This window comes from Orcinus orca, chromosome 6, assembly GCF_937001465.1.
Source record: "Orcinus orca chromosome 6, mOrcOrc1.1, whole genome shotgun sequence".
Lineage (NCBI taxonomy): Eukaryota > Metazoa > Chordata > Mammalia > Artiodactyla > Delphinidae > Orcinus > Orcinus orca.
In genome coordinates this window covers 75,807,936-75,825,632 of record NC_064564.1, presented here as the reverse complement: position 1 = coordinate 75,825,632, position 17,697 = coordinate 75,807,936, and the positions used below count along the sequence as shown (strand labels likewise).

The window sequence follows — 17,697 nt, the reverse complement described above, 5'->3', positions numbered from 1 at the left end:
CCGTAGACTGAGTGCCTCATAAGCAGCAGAAAGTTACTGCTTACAGTTCTGGAGGCTGGAAGACTGAGATTAGGGTGCAAGGATGGTCAGGTGAAGGCCCTCTTCGGGATACAAACTTCTCATTGTGTCCTTACATGGTGGAAGGGGCTAAGGAGCTCTATTGGGGTCTCTTTTATGAAAAGTAGAGCACTGATCCCATTCGTGAGGGCTCCACTGTTATGACCTAATCACCTCCCAAAGGCCCCACCTACTAATACCATCACTGTTGAGGGTTAGGATTTCAACGTGAATTTTAGGTGGGGACACAAACATTTAGGCCATAGCAAAGAGGATAAAGGCATATTTAGAGAGGACAATTCAAGAGGTGAGTTAAGGATTGGCTGTGGCAGTAAGGGAGAGGATGAAGTCCAGGATGACTCATATCTGTAGCAGGGTAATTAGGTGAAAGGTGGCACTAAAAGATAAAGAGTACAAAATGCATGGCAGGGAGGGTGGGGGAAAGCAATGAGGTTTAGATTTTGTTGAGCCTGAGATTCTGGTGGTGCGTTTATCCAGAGATGTCTGGAAGGCTTTACATACGTGAATCTGAAGCCCTAGGGCAAAATTTGAACTGGACAAGGAAATTTGGGAGTCATCTGCCTATTTTAGGAAAATAAAATTATGACAGAGGAAGCGCTCATGCTCAGGAAGCAAGTGGAGTGAGGAGACTCAGTGGGTTGAGGGTCTCACCCTGAGAGGTGTCAACACCTGTATAATGGACCGAGGAAGAGGAACTAATGGAGAAGACTAAAAAGAACTGATCAGAAGAGTATAACGAAAACCAGGAGAAGGTAGTATCACGAGTCAAGTGAATACAGAATGAAAACTGGAGAACCAGACATTAAAAAAAGTAATTTAATAATAATAATTAGTAATAATAATACTAATAGTAAACTGAACACCAGTAATCATCATATGCTATCACATTTATCTTGAATTTTTTTCTTGGGATTTGAGTAGAGAAGGATTAGATGGTAGATGGTTATGTAGCTTCTGAAAAATATTCTAGATGCTTTCAAGGGCTCTAGTATTTGATTATGAAGCCCTAATTTAACTTCAAAACACAGTCGATCAATTTTCCTTCTTGATAGAGCTATCTCACCAGCCCTCTTTTTACATGGTTGTCCTTGCTGAGGTCATTCTGGGGAGCTTGTAAATGAAGTATGGGAGAGAGGGAAGAATATTTTCCAGTGGTAACTCAGCAGTAGTTTGAAGAGGGAGCGAAAGGAAGTTAGGAAGATATTTGCATGTTTGCCTAACTCTGAAGAAGAGATTACCTATATCTTTACAGAGTTAAGTGAATTGTAAAAAAGGAAGGAGAACATATTAAGGCTGTTTCATATCTTACTTTCTCTATTTGGAACGCCAGCTACTTTTTGTCCCTAGTAACGTAAGCCAGTGTTTTTCCTCTCTATGTTCTATGGAGTAAGATGTTAACTAGGTATTTTTCCATATTAAGCATGTTTGGGTACGTCATATTTGGGAAATACTACATTTAAAAAAAGTTTAAACACTTTATCATAATGGGCATTGTGACTCAGTAGAGTTATAGTTTGAGCTCTTCCTATAATCATTTCGCCATGAAACCTTACTGAGAAACCTTTGTGAACAACTCCCAGCATGGAAAATGTGGGTGCAATTCATTTACCCCTTCACGGGACTCTAGGACCCCAGTAGAACTTTGCCTGGATCCCTGCTGAGTTGCTGAGAGGTGCTGGAGTGCAGTGGTTAATGCCATTGAATATGGAGTCACACCCTCTGGCTTTGAAGCCTCACTCTGTCATTGACCATGTGACTGGCCATATGACCTCTTTTCATGAAGGGATAGTAGGGTGGTCATGTGGATTAAATAAAATAATGTAAAATGCCTGGCACATAATGAGTGCTCAGTGAATATTATGATTATCATGATGATTATACTTGTTATAATTTCATTTTACAATATCTGGTCCAGAGACCCGCAATGAAATAATAACCGTACTGGTTTTCCCACCACCCTCAAACCTTGCACAAAGGAAACTAAAATTACGAGAATTTCTTTTACATGTCAGAATGACTAAAAGACTAGATTAAATTAATGTAGGTGGTGGCTGAGGGATATAATTAAAATATATTTCATAGGACATTGAGCTTTAGAAAAGAAGTGCCTTTGAAAGCAAGAGGACCTGATTTGAGAGTGACCCGGTTATTTGTCTAAGTCTCTATTGTAGCAATGTTACCTGTGCTGTGAATAGTTGCTGGTGTCTGTTGTATCCCTTCCATGTGACTGCTGCTAATGGAACTTAATGAGTCTCCATTACTGCTGTTTGGACTGTACAGTTTTTGAATTAGTTGAAACAGTGCACTAGATGGAGAGGCTCTAATTAAGCATATTTGGAAGGAATATGCATATATTTTGTTCTCTTTTCTTCATCATCCTTGCCAATTCTAGTTTTATAGGTTCCAGAAGGTCAAGAAGCCTTTACTAAGGCGCTACTGAGTTATAGAAGTTGAAGCAAGAAAGAGAGGGTTCCACCCACATAGGTGATAATCAAAATTATACCATCCTCTTTATTCTTTAACTCCTATCTACAAAGCTTCCAGGAAGAAGTGGAAAATTTCTCAATCCATGTGACTTGAGATATATTCTAGAGAGGGGATGTCTAACACTATTTTGGGAAGTGCTTGCTACAGCTGAGTGCTAAGCTCTTCATGGTATAATTATTGCTTTTCCCAGCCCTCAAATAAGACTGGGGGGGGGCTTCCCTGGTGGCACAGTGGTTGAGAGTCCGTCTGCCAATGCAAGGGATGCGGGTTCGTGCCCCGGTCCGGGAAGATCCCACATGCCGCGGAGCGGCTGAGCCCGTGAGCCATGGCTGCTGAGCCTGCGCGTCTGGAGCCTGTGCTCCACAACGGGAGAGGCCACAGCAGTGAGAGGCCCGCGTACCGCCAAAAAAAAAAATAAAAAAAAAATAAGACTGGGGGCAATTTGTTATTTCTGCATACGGTCATGTCAGCCATGAAACTGTTGGTTTCCTCCCTTGCAATTTTTCACTTTATTCCTGTTTATCAAAGATTTTCATTATGGGGAAATTGGAAAGTATACTCCTTCCTCCAAATAAAAGAATGAAACAGGGAGAAAAGAAAGAAAAAAGTGTCACAAGCTAGAGTCCACTGTGAAAAATTTGGTCTTTTTCCATTTAGTCTTCCAGATATTTTTAGTTAAAATTATACAGGTTTGCATTTTGTCCCCCTACCCACCTTACACATCAAAAACATTTCTCCAAGTAATTAAATATTCCTTGTAAACATATTTTAATTTTTACTGTTTCTTGACTTACAAAGTTTTTATCACAAATTTAAAAGTATATAATGCAGACCACCACAGACATCCACATCCCCACCCCTGCTGTCAGAAATAGACAAAGAAAATGACTACTAACAATGTAAGTATGATTTTTAATGGCTGCATAATATTCTATCTCATCTGTCTGCCTTAGCATAGTAAAATTCCTGCCTCTTTATTTGTCTTGGCTATTTGAACGTTCCAATGTTGCATCCCTGCCAACCTTGAGTCACTAAATCTCTTTTTAAAAATTTGCTAGATTAAAAAAATGTCACAGTGTAGACGAACTCGTTGTCTTATTTTTATTGATAATTTCTCTGCTTACCTAATGAGATTGGATATTTTACCACGTTTCATTCTCTTTTGTGAATTATCTATTCATGTCCTTTGGGGGCCTTTATATTTTTTTTCCTCAACAATTTGTAAAAACTTTTGACTACTTAGGGGATACAAACACCTCACTGTATTTGTTAGAATAATTTCCTATTTATTTTTTGTTTTCAAATTTTGTGTTTTATTTTCATGTGTATGAGTTTCATTTTATGTAACCACAAAATATGTATTTTGTAATTTATTTTATTGATTGTTAAGCTTAGATAACTGTATTAATTTCCTAGGGCTGCCATAATAAAGTAAACTGGGTGTTTACTGGGTGTCTTACAACAACAGAAAACTGGGTGTCGTACAACAACAGAAATTTGTTATCTCACGGTTCTGGAGGCTAGAAGTCCGAAATTACGATGTTGGCAGGTCCATGTTTTCTCTGATGGCTCTAGGGAAGAAATCTTTCCTCGCCTCTTCTAGCTTCTGGTGTTTGCTGACACTCCTTGGTGTTCCTTGGCTTGTAGACGCATCACTCCAGTCACAAGGTGGTCTTCTCCCTGTGTATTGTCACACTGTCTTCCCTCTATGTCCAAATTTCCCTTTTTTATAAGGATATGAGTTGTATAGGCTTATGGCACACCTTAATGATCTTATTTTAACTTGATTACTTCTGTAAAGACCCTACTTTCAAATAAAGTCACATTCTAGGAGTACTGGGGGTTAGGATTTCAACATACCTTTTGGGGCGGTGGGGAGGACACAAAACAAAACCTATCCCCATACAGAGGTATTTACAGAGATATATACAGATATATTTTCTTTGTTCTTTCTGATTCTCTAAATGAAATCAATTGTTACATTTAATTTGACTCTACTTGCAGTTTACTTTTGTACTTGTATAGCTGAAGGTGCCTTGTGTTGCTTTTACATGAATCCATGGGTAGACATCATAATTTTGGGTTAAAGTATCCAAAGTCATTTAAAAATTTGCCTCGGGCTTTCTCTGAGTGTAGGTCTCTTAAAATGGGTTTTGTTTGAAAGTTGGGATGCCTGGTTGTACTGTAGACTTGGAATATTATTCTAAAAGATCTGTAATTTTTTTTTCTAATTATGTATTTGCTTATTGATTCTGTTCCTATCATTCTAGTTTCTTCCTCAGGATTTCCTTTCTCTACCAAAATAGCACAGTGCTGGACAATAAGAGATATTAAAATGTTTGCCTTGTAAATTAATGAATATCTTAATGAATACAAATGGGCTGATTGATGAGATGATTGAAGGGATAACTAGCAGGAAGCTGGAAATGTGACTCTGAAATATTGGAGAGAAATAAGGGATAGAAGTACAATTTGTAATTTTCCTTATTAAGGTGATAGTGGGGATCACAGGAGTGGGTGAGATCACCTGGGATGAGAGTATGTGTTGGATAGAGAAGAAGGCAGGAGACAGACCTAACTTTGGGGAGCGGCTTGGGCTGAGGAGCCACCTAAGGATGGAAGCAGGACAGGAAGAGAGTAAGGCAAGTTCCCACTTACTGTGTTTATTGGCTTACTGTGCTTATTGGTTTTCTCCCTCCCTTTTTCCCTTAGGGTTACAGAAATGTGCTTCCAACTGAAAGAAATGAATGAAAAGGTGTCTTTCATAAGGGACTCCTTATTGTCTTTGGACAGCCAGGTGGGACACCTGCAGGACCTCTCTGCCCTTACAGTGGATACCTTAAAAGTCCTTTCTGCTGTTGACACCTTACAAGAGGATGAGGCCCTCCTGGCCAACAGAAAGCATTCTACTTGCAGAAAACTTCCCCACAGCTGGAGCAATGTCATCTGTGCAGAGGTTCTAGGCAGCCTGGAGATCTCTGGAAAGAAGAAATACCAGTGTTATAGCATGCCCCCTTCTTTGCTGCGGAGCCTGGCCAGAGGCTGGCATCCCCCACGAGTGCAGACAGGGCCCTTTCTTGAGATTACAGACAGAAAGTTTTCAAATGTAAGAGATGACCAGGAAGAGCAAGAAACAGAAAATAGTATAGTTGCTTCTGGGGTGTCCCTGAACAGGCAAGCACACCCAAAGTATGGCCAATTTCTCCTGGTCCCTTCTCATCTAGAGCAAGTTCCTTATTCTGCGGAAACCAACTTGCCTCTGTCCAGACCATCTTTGGAAGCAGGTACAGATGTGCTGGCAACTGAACATGTCACCCAGAGTGCGGTCCCTGTTCATCTGATGTGGCAGACCCCGGTTGTCTCAGCCCAGGGCTCAGTGGTGGAAACCAAGGAGCAGTATGAGTCACTTGCTCAGTTACTAGCCAGACAAGACAAGGAGGAGCAAGTGCTACCCACATTGATTTGCACACCTGCACCCATTAAAGTGACCTCCCTCCCTTCCCAAGTCAAGAGCATGCAAACTGGAGGTGGATATGTGAACTGGGCATTTTCAGAAGGCGATGAAACTGGTGTGTTTAGCACCGAGAAACAATGGCAAACCTGCTTGGCCTCCACTTGTAACTGTGACTCCAAACAGAGTGAACAATGTCAGAGGCAGATCCGGGACAGATCCCTATCTGATAACTCAACAAGATTGGCCCAGAGGGATTGCTCAGAGGTGGGACCATGGCTTCAGCAAAACACATCCCTTCGGATCAGTCCCCTTCGTAGAGACAGGCCCTTCATTAGGAGTCAGAGTTTGAGATTGCACAAAGAGGAGAAATTGAAGATCTGTAAGATTAAAAGTAAGAAGTAAACATATTTACAACCAGTATTAAATTCTTGCATTGCTACCATTCTCATTCTCCCCATTCTGTCAGTCCTTTCTGTGAAACAAAATGGTTCCGCCTGCCATCTTACACTTTCTCATGTAAATCATTTCCCTTACAGATCTTTCAAAATCCTCAGAGATAGGACAGTCAAAATGGATCAAAGCAAAAATGCTAACCAAGGATAGGAAATTGTCAAAGAAAAAGAAGAAAACACAAGGACTACAGGTGCCAGTAAGTGTCTTTTGTGTTTTTGGCAATTGAGGTAGTATCCTAACTTAGCTTGTTTTTTCTCTATTCTAAAGTGCCATGTACACAAAATAGCATTGTCCTGGAAGGAATGAAGATGCAAATTTAAGAGTCAGCAAAGTGGATTTGCCACAATTCATTTGTCAACTCATATGTTGAAAGACATTTGTGTTATTTTCAGTTTTTGGCTGTTCCAAACAAAGCTGTTATGAACATTTGTGTACAAGTCTTTGTGTGGACATACGTTTTAATTTCTCTTTGGTAAATATTTAGGAGTGGAATGCTAGAGTCTTATAGTAAGTATCTGTTTAATTTTAGAAGAAACATATATCCCCACCAGCTTATGAGTAGTAGTTTGAGAGTTCCAGCGGTCCACATCCTCACCAATCCTTAGTATGCTCAGTCTTTTTAATTTTAGCATATTAGTGGGTGTGTAGTGGTATCTCACAGTTGTTTCGTTTGCATTTCCGTAGTGACTAGTGCTGCTAGGTATCTTTTCATGTGCTTATATTCCATCTGTATATCTTTTTTGGTGACATATCCATTCAAATCTTTTGTTCATTTAAAAAATTGGGTTGTGGGACTTCTCTGGTGGTGCAGTGGTTAAGAATCCGCCTGGCAGTGCAGGGGACACGGGTGCGATCCCTGGTCCGGGAAGATCCTGCATGCTGCGGAGCAGCTAAGCCCGTTCACTACAACTACTGAGCTTGTGCTCTAGAGCCCACGAGCCACAACTACTGGGCCTGCGCACCACAACTACTGAAGCCTGCGAGCCCTAGAACCCATGCACTGCAACTACTGAAGGCCATGCGCTCTAGGGCCCACGTGCTGCAACTACTGAGTCCATGCACTGCAACTACTGAAGCCCACGTGCCTAGAGCCTGTGCTCTGCAACAAGAAACCACCACAGTGAGAAGCCTGTGCACTGCAACGAAGAGTAGCCCCCGCTCGCAACAGAGAAAGCCCGCACACAGCAACAAAGACCCAACACAGGCAAAAATAAATAAATAAATTAATTAATTTTAAAAATTGGGTTGTTTGTCTTGTTAGGTTGCAAGAGTTTTTTTTTTTTTTAATTTTTATTTCTTATTCTAGATATAAGCCGGTTTTTGGATATATGTTTCCCAAATATTTCCTCTCAGTTGGTGGCTTGCCTTTTATTTTTCATAAATGTCCTTGAAAACATAGGACACTTTTATTTTGATGAAGTCCAATATTTGATTTTTTTCTTTCATGTCTATGCTTTTCATATCATATTTAAGAAATTTTGCCAAACCCAGGATCACTAAGAGTTTCTCTTACGTTTTCTCCTAGGAATTTTATATTTAGGTTAAGTTCTGATTATTTGTTGGTGGTATATAGAAATATAATTTTTAAAATATTGATTTTGGGGCTTCCCTGGTGGCGCAGTGGTTGAGAGTCTGCCTGCCGAAGCAGGGTACACGGGTTCGTGCCCCAGTCCGGGAAGATCCCACATGCCACGGAGCGGCTGGGCCTGTGAGCCATGGACGTTGAGCCTGTGTGTCCAGAGCCTGTGCTCTGCAACGCGAGAGGCCACAACAGTGAGAGGCCCACATACCAAGAAAAAAAAAAAATTGATTTTGTATCCTACAACCTTGCTAAACTTACTTATTTGTTTGAGTAGGTTTTTTTTTTGTAACTTCTTTAGAATGTTCTATGTAAATGATCATGTTATCTACAAATGAAAATACTATTACTTTTTCCTTTCAAATCAGGATGTATTTTATTCCTTTTTCTTGCCCAGTTACATTGGCTAGTACCTCTAGTACAATACTGAATAGAAGTGGTGAAAGCAGGTAGCCTTTCCTTGTTTCTTCTCTTTAGGCGGAAAGTATTTAGTCTTTTAGCAGTAAGTATGATGTTAGCTGTAGGGTTTTTATTTGGATGTCCTTTATCAGGTTGAAGAATTTGCCTTCTATTCTTACTTTTCTGAGAATTTTTATTATTAATAGATATGACATTTGTCAAATGCTTTTTCTGTGTCAACCTATATGGTCAGATGGTTTTTCATTTTTATTATGTTAATATGATGAATTATATTAATTAATTTTATAATGTTAGAAGTAATGTTTAGAATATTAAATCAGCCTTGCTGGGATGAACCACAACTGGTCATGATGTATTATCTTTTTTAGATGCTGTATTCATTTTGCTAACATCTTGATACAATTTTATTGCATCTTTTTTCTTGAGAAATATTTATCTTTAGACCTCTCTTCTTGTAATATCTTTGTCTGGTTTTGGTATCAGGGTGATGCTGGGCTTATTGACTGAGTTGGGAAGTGTTTCTTCTTCTTCATTTTTCTGGGTGAGTTTGTATAGATATTATTTAAATCTTACTTATTTGGTAGAATCAACAGTGAAACCTTCTTTGTGGGAAAGTTTTAACTACAGATTCAATTTCTGTAATAGATATAGGGCTATTCAGGTTATGTGATTCTTCTTGAGTGTGCTTTGTGTCTTTTGAGGAACCTGTCCATTTAAGGTTTTAAATTTATTGGCATAAAGTTTTTTATAATATTATCTTATTATCCTTTTATTGTCTGAGAGATCTGTAGTGACCTCCCTTCTCTCTTTCCTAATATTTTATATTTGTGTTTTCTCTTTCTGTTTTATGATTAGTCTGACTACAGGTTTATCTGCTTTATTGATCTTTTCACAGAACCAGCTCTTGGTTCATTGATTTTTCTTTGAATTCTATTTCATTGATTTCTGCTCCTTATTATTTCCTTTGTTCTGTTTACTTTGGGTTTAATTAGCTCCTTTTTTGTTTTTGTTTTCTTTGCTAGTTTGTTAAGGTAGAAGCCCTGGTTGCTGATTTGAGACTTTCTTCTTTTCTAGTATAGGCATTTAGTGCTATAAAATTCCTTCTAATCATTGTTCTAGCTATATCCTACAGATTCTGATATGTTATGTTTTCATTTGCATTCAGTAAATCTTTTTGTTTATTGTTAGGAAGCCTTAGATCTGAGTTGACAATTCTGCAGGACTTCACTTTTCATGATCTTAATGCTTCATTTTTCTGTTCTACATGTATTTTTCCATATAATAACATGTGTGCATTTTTCAAAGCACCTCAACTCTTTTTAGAATGAGAAGCAGAAGCAAAAAGATAAATATTGAATCAATTATGTAACATCACCTTTTGGAGGAGAGACTTAGCTTTGATAAAGACTCTTCTTTCAGGGAAAATGCCACGAATTGCTGGGACCCCATAAAATATGAATTTAAATAGAATTATTTTGGAAATAGTTAAAATGGCCAGAGTTAAACTAGAAATTATAACTGAGCTCAAATACTATAACTTGCATTTGTTTGTTGTCCTGTAGTTTGTCAATTTATCTCATTTCTTATCTGTCCCTGGGAAGAACATAAGGCAGCCATTATTATTGGCTATCTATTATTTTAAGGATGAAGGGAATGGAGCTCATAGACATTACATGATTTTCCCAGTTCATATAGCTTCTAAGTGACAGAGCTAGAATTCTAACAAGTTCTTTTGGATCCAACCCTTAGGTTTTTGTTGTTTTGCTCTCTACCAGTAGTTCTCAAACTGTGGTCTCCCATCAGCTTTAGCACCACCTGGAAACATAGTAGACATACAAATTCTCCCTCCCCCCGAAGACCTACTGAATCACAGATCCTGAGGGTGGGACCCAGTGATCTGTGGTTTAACACAGTCCTGGGTGATTCTGATGCACACTCAAGTTTAAGAACTGCTCCCCACCCTGGTTCTCAATCATGACTGCAGATAGAAAAGTCACATGGATGCTTGGGTCCTGCCAGCATGAGTGATGGAAGTTCAAAGCTTCAGGGTGATTTTAATGTGCAGCCAATGTTAACAACCGCTCCTCTTCAACATAGTACCTCTATTAATGTGATACAAAACATATTCAGATTAATGTCACTGTGTTCCAACGAGTGTTTTTCTCTCCAGGTCATAACAGTCAACACCTGCTCTCAAAGTGACCAACTGAACCCAGAGCCAGGAGAAAATAAGATCTCAGAAGAACAGAATTGCAGCAAGAACTGGATTCCGGTGTCCAAATTTAGTCAGATAAGTATGTAACAGTCTACACTCTTGAATCCCAAAAATTCTGATAGTGTTTTCTCAGGGTATGATCTTTAGACCAGTGGCGGTCCCTGCTGTTCTTTCAAGTGGGAGATGAGAGAATGACCACACTCTCTTAGGAAAATAGCTCTTTTCTGCTTTTAGTTTTTATGAAGGGGATGCAATTTCCATTTGTTCAATGGAATAGTTTTCAGAATTTAGAAAAGAAAAATTAAAATTTAGATAGTCTCATATTCAGAGCGGTTGAATCTGGATCAGAGAGTATTCATTTAGTCTGATTTATGGGTGGGGTTGTCTAATTTTACAAATTCTTTAAAGTTCAAGTGACATTGATATGAGCCTTTACACAGAATTCAGTGGATTGAGTTGTAGTTGGTTATTTACTACTGCTTACATATAGTGTTTGTTCCATTGGCAAATATCCCTTAAGCTTAATCGTAATGATGTTTGTAGAGGATAGAAGACAGATCAATGAGCTAGGAACGAAGACTGTGAGCTAGGCATAGAATGTGAAATAAGCCTGGATATATGAGGGCAGATTATGAATTGAGAGCAATGAACTGAACATTGAACTTCTTGCATTTGATAATAAGAGAACTTTACTCATTTTTAAACAGAGGGGACTATGTGATTAAGGAGTCATAAATATTTTAAATTATTTGAAATACTAAACTTAAGGTACAAATAGATATTGTATTGAAAAATATGTTACTATGCTTCTTTAAAACTTTGTTTGCTCTATGGTCACTGGTTTTCAACCAAGGGGTGATTCCGCCTCCACAACCAACAATGTCTGAAGACGTTGTAAGACATTTTTGGTTGTCACAACTGAAGGAGGGGCAGTTGCTCTTGGCATCATTTTTACATAAATTATTTATGTTTTTTAAAAATATATAAAAGATATGGTTGATATAATATTGTATTATTTTTAGGTGTACAATGTAATGGTTTGATATATGTATGTGTTGAAAATGATTACCACAATAAGTTAACATCCATCACATAGTTACAATTATTTTTTCTTGTGATGAGAACTTTTAAGATCTATTGTCTTAGCAACTTTCAAATATACAATACAGTATTGTTAACTACAGTCACCATGCTGTACATTACCTCCCCAGGTATTTATTTATTTTATAGCTGGAGTTTGTACCTTTTGACCATCTTCACTCATCTCTCTCACCCTCCCATCCCCCAAATTATTTAAGTTCTTTCCAAAAAATTTCAAACTGAGAAAGATGGGTGTGGCAGGAGGGTTCTGGCAAAGAATCTCATTTAAATCTGATGATCAGAAAGGAAGAGAAGGTTTAGGGAGTTAGGCTGACTCCAGGTGCCTGGCTTGAACCACATTCTGGGTTGAGAATTTTAGTTTTTAAAAACTTGTCTGAGTTAAGAATTAATTAAAAAAGAATTAAAAAAAATAAAATTTTGAGGGTGGGGAGGTGCCCTGTCAGGTAGATCTTTCTAAAGACAAAAAGTAAAGTTCTGAGGAAATCAACTATGAAAAGGAAAGAATTTTTTAAAAAAAGGAAAGCATAGTTTGTTTAATTTTAATACTGTGCTATCATTGAAATCATATTTATCATAATTTTATGATGTTACGAAAAATGTACATGAAATTTTTTGATTTTTCTTTTCCAGTAGCTTTTTTGCATTTCCTGTATACTTTTTTTTTTTCAGCATAAAACAGTAGGAAAAAAAAAATAAATGGTTATTTCCTACATTTAGACCGGAACTCTTTTTTTTTCCCACATTTTTATTGGAGTATAATTGCTTTACAATGTTGTGTTAGTTTCTGCTGTACAACAAAGTGAATCAGCTATATACCTATATCCCCATATCCCCTCCCTCTTTTTTTTTTTTTTTTACGGTACGCGGGCCTCTCACTGTCGTGGCCTCTCCCGCTGCGGAGCACAGGCTCCGCAGCCATGGCTCACGGGCCCAGCTGCTCCGCGGCATGTGGGATCTTCCCGGACCGGGGCACGAACCCGTGTCCCCTGCATCGGCAGGTGGACTCCCAACCACTGCGCCACCAGGGAAGCCCTCCCCTCCCTCTTGAGCCTCTCTCTCACCCTCCCTATCTCACTCCTCTAGGTAGTCACAAAGTATCCAGTTGATCTGCCTGTGCTATTCAGCAGCTTCCCACTAGCCATCCATTTTACATTTGGTAGTGTACATATGTCAATGTTACTCTCTCACTTCATCCCAGCTTCCCCTTCCCCTGCTGTGTCCTCAAGTCTGTTCTCTACATCTGCATCTTTATTCCTGCCCTGCCACTAGGTTCATCAGTACCGTTTTTTTAGATTACATACATGTGCGTTAGGGTCAGTTTCGTTCCTTTTTATGGTGGAGTAATATTCCATTGTATATGTGTGCCACATCTTCTTTATCCATTCATCTGCTGATGGACATTTAGGTTGCTTCCATGTCCTTAGCCAGGGACTCTTAATAAGTATTATTCTCAGAATTAATCCAACCAAATATTTATTAAATTACTATTGGGCACCTGCTAAGTGCCAGTGACTCTGTAAGTACCAGATATAAAAAATAACAGTAATGATCCTTGTCAAGATTTTTTTAAGAAAAGGATTAAAAATCAAAACTATTGGCTGGCACTCTTTTCTATCTTTCTTTTGTTTTTGTTTTGTTTTCTTTTTTAAGTAGCCTATTGTAATGCCTGATGCAGTTGTTAAGGAAGAATTCCTAACAATTTGGACCTCAAATTTCATGTATTTTTAAATAAAGCATGGATGATAGGGTGCAAGGGAAGGTAAGTGTGCAAAAATTACTAAAGGTGTTTAATAGGAGGGCAGGTTATGGATAACTTAATTCTTTGATAGAGAAGTATAAATTGTTGTAAATGTAAAGGTAACTATTGAAGAATAGAAATAGGGTGTATAGCTTTCAGCCACTTGAGTAAAGCTCAAAAAGGACAAAGGAATCTTGGTACAACTTGCTAAAAAGAGAAAGAAAACCCTATATTCCAATTTAGACGAATGCACGGTGTTCAGATCTTTTATTTGGAACTGTGATTCAAGTGTAACATGTTTTCACGTATTCTCTATTTTTTGCCTTCTTTTTAACAAGGTCTAGAATCTTACATATATCAGAAAATGAAAAGTAGAGAAACTGAACGGCATTCTGTACACGTCAGTGATCATGTAAGGCAGTCTCAAGAGGTAAAAACATTTTATTTGATATTTTAAAAGCTCAGTTTCTCACCCTTTGTCCCCCCACTTTATTCTTTCCTTGTCGTTCGCCTTTATGCAGTTTATCCACCCAGTAATTTATCCTGGGTATTTTTATCATGAAATAGAAAGAATTTAGGAATTTTTGAAACTGTTTTCGCATATATAAAAGTTGCCATGTGGAAGAAAATAAGATATTTTCAATACACTTTTAAGAGGTAGAGCTAACATCAACATATAGACTCTACTGGGAGACAGATTTCAGCCTGATTTGAGAAGGAATTTTTAGCAGTTGGAGCTTTCCAAGGATGGAATGGTTTATTTCTCGAAGTAGTAAGTGCCTCATTTAGTGTGGTTAATTAAACAGGCAAAGCAAACATCTTTGCAGATGTGTTGGAGGGGATTTGGACATTGCAGGAAAGGACTTTCAGTGTTTCTCTACCACTGATTTTGCAGTCTGTTTTTCTTAACCATTTGCAAATATGTGCCTGTTTTATTGCCATCCACCATGAGGGAAGCGTGATCTAGTTAGACTAGCCCCCCAAATCTAATCTTGGTCTTGGTTTGAATATTACCTCTATGACCTTGGGAACTATATGAATGTATACTAACAACCTCAGATGTTCTTGTAGGAATGCAATCTGTGAAAGTAAAATATAAGACTACTTGAAGGTAATTGGAGGCAGGGACCTGTCTGCCCTGTCAAATCCTGGCTCTGTCACTTCCTAGGTTTCAAAGCTGTATACATCAATTAACCTGTGAGTTTCATTACCTGTATCTCTAAAATGGGGTTAATGCCATCCTTACGAGACTGATAGTGGGTAACAAAAATAACACCAATGAAAATGCCTAGAGTAATGCTTGGAGTATAGAAATAGAATGAGATATATTCAAGGTAACATTCTAAATAATCATCAACTGAAACAATAATCTGATGATAGGATATAATAATGTAATGGTCAATGTTTCCTGTCAACTTTGACCTTCTTTTCTTCTTTCATGTCATTAACTGATGTTATATGTTCACTCTCATTTTTGTAAAAACCGTTATGTATTACATTTTCTCTTTGATGTCCCCATAAAAGTAATCCTTTCTGTTAAGGTCAGTCCTCACACTGAGTTACTCATATATTGTGCTAACATTATGCATCTTTCTAGCTTGAGTCTTGCATGTTTAGTAAGAGAAATATTGAGCCTAGAGGAAAGGAAAAAAAGAACTATACCCTCCAAGGAGTGTGTTCTGCAAATGTATTACTGGAAGCTTGGGGTGGGAGAGAGTTGGGTGAACATGTAATGACCTTTCCCTTCTGCCCAGGATCTAAGCAAAAACTCTTTGTGGAATTCAAGGAGCACCAAGGTCAATAGGAACTCTCAGTGAGTATTTCTAAATGTCTGCCTTTAAGCACCTTTGGCTTTTATTTTTTTTAACTGGATTGGGAATAAAGGTTTAATTGGGTCAGAAAAGGAGAAAAAAAAAGTGTGTGTCCAATGACAGTATTTTTCTTGTGTTAGCAAGAATGAAAATTATTTATTCTCCTAGTTTTCCTGTTTCTGGCAACAAGATCTCACCTTAGTGCCTTTTAAGAATATAATGATACATGTACTACTGTAGCAAATTAACCGTTTGTCTTTTTTTTTAATTTAATTTTATTTTTGGCTGGTTTGGGTCTTCGTTGCTGCATGCGGGCTTTCTCTAGTCGCAGCGAGCAGGGGCTACTCTTCGTTGTGGTGCATGGGCTTCTCATTGCGGTGGCTTCTCTTGTTGCGGAGCACGGGCTCTAGGCGCACGGGCTTCAGTAGTTGTGGCGCACTGGCTTAGTTGCTCCGTGGCCTGTGAGATCTTTCTAGACCTGGGCTCGAACCTGTGTCCCCTGCATTGGCAGGAGGATTCTTAACCACTGGACCACCAGGGAAGTCCCTAACCATTTGTCTTTTTCGTGTCGGAAAAACACACATGAAATAATGAGTATCATATATTTTCTGATAGATAAGAGTGAAATTTGCATTAAAAAGTAGGAATAAATTTGTCTTGACTGAAAATAAAAAGACTTAGAATGAAGACTAAATTTTTTTTTAGTTTTTTTTTCAAAATTTTCCTTTTAGTTTATAAGATGGATCTTTTTGGTTTCTCCTTAACATCCAAAGTGTTTGTCAAAGCAGTAACAAGTTGAGAAGGATTGAGACAGAGAGAAAGGAAGACAGGGCTAGAGAGAGGAGATAGAGAACTCACCTTTTTATAGACTTGAGGTTCCTCCTAGACTTTTATTTATTCAGAGAAAATTTGAAAACCAACCAAGCAAAGATTATTCTGTTTGTAGTGTTTTATGGACTTTTCCAGTTACGTCATCAAATTAACCATTCTTAGAGTTATGGGAGCAGAATTCAAAAGCATCTGTACTCTACAAAGGGCCCGTTGATGCCAGGCAGGTGGAATATGGCGGTCAGTCTGCAGTCAGCTCTGTTTGAGATGGCCTTTTCTCTGGAGCTCTCAAGGTCTCTCTGTGCAAGCCTGCCTCTAGCCTTAACGTGCACATGAGTTTCTTCTCCCAAAAGTTCTGTAGTTTGTGCTCATGCAGAGTAGTGGGTTATTGCAGCATGAAATTAAACAATAACTGTAATTGTACTTGCTTCCCCAAGGACCTTAAATACTGGACATATTCTTCGAATGTATTTATTCCGACTTGCCCATGGCCACTTGTGCACTTGAGCAGGGCATGTAACAATTCAAAGAGAGCTAATCTCAGCCTGTGAACATTTAGGGGCCATGTGGGCTAATGAAACTGATTTGTTGGCTTGTCCAGAGATATTCACAGACTCTTCTGTAGGCATCTGCTTTGCATAGTTCAGGAAGCCTTTAGTTTAATTGATCCAGAACAACACAAACACAGTTAAATCTTATATATGTTGTGTGATCACATAACTAATTAAAAACAAAAACCAACAACTGCTTTTCAGTTAGCTTAGGGCCTACTCAGTAAATTAATTACATGTATATCTGGTGCTCATTCTTCTATGAAAACAATTGTAAGGTTGTAAACTGTTTCTCTAAAGGTAGGGGTCAAATGTAACTGATACTCTTCCTTCAAAGTAATATATACACATGTATATACATATATACTTATAGATTGTATTATTACTGTTTCACACACTTTTCATTTCTTTGATCATTGAAAATTTTGAAGCATTATCTAAATAACTTTAATTTTTCAAACAGGTTGAGAAGTTCAAATGGAGTTAACAGTAAGTTTTTTTTTTATTTATTTTTGGCTACGTTGGGTCTTCGTTGCTGCGCTCGGGCTTTCTCTAGTTGCGGCGAGCAGGGGCTACTATTCATGGCAGTGCATGGGCTGCTCATTGCGGTGGCTTCTCTTGTTGCGGAGCACAGGCTCTAGGCGCATGGGCTCAGGAGCTGTGGCTCACGGGCTCTAGAGAGCAGGCTCAGTAGTTGTGGCGCACGGACCTAGCTGCTCTGCGGCATGTGGGATCCTCCCGGACCAGGGCTCGAACCCATGTCCCCTGCATTGGCAGGTGGATTCTTAACCACTGTACCACCAGGAAGGCCCAACAGTAATTTTTTTGTATTTTCATTTTTTCATCTTATCAGTGGTGGGGTTTACTCTCCTGCTGTCTCAGACTTTTATAGTTCTTGAAATCCTGATTTTTGTTTACTATACAAAGTAGCAAGTTCGGTAGAAAAGTAGAAGGTTGAATGTCTTTCTCCAGGTAAATCAGG

The 17,697-nt window shown here is 38.5% G+C and overlaps 1 protein-coding gene across 1 annotated transcript in view; it reads left to right on the top strand.

The window, feature by feature from the left end:
• TRPM6 (transient receptor potential cation channel subfamily M member 6) overlaps nucleotides 1-17,697 on the top strand; it is a 193,416-nt gene that overhangs the window by 96,076 nt on the left and 79,643 nt on the right. The window contains exons 26-31 of the mRNA XM_033440262.2: nucleotides 5,278-6,410; nucleotides 6,556-6,668; nucleotides 10,642-10,765; nucleotides 13,864-13,955; nucleotides 15,280-15,338; nucleotides 17,179-17,204. Of these exons, the coding sequence (XP_033296153.2) occupies nucleotides 5,278-6,410; nucleotides 6,556-6,668; nucleotides 10,642-10,765; nucleotides 13,864-13,955; nucleotides 15,280-15,338; nucleotides 17,179-17,204 (1,547 nt within the window). The remainder of the gene's footprint in view (nucleotides 1-5,277; nucleotides 6,411-6,555; nucleotides 6,669-10,641; nucleotides 10,766-13,863; nucleotides 13,956-15,279; nucleotides 15,339-17,178; nucleotides 17,205-17,697) is intronic.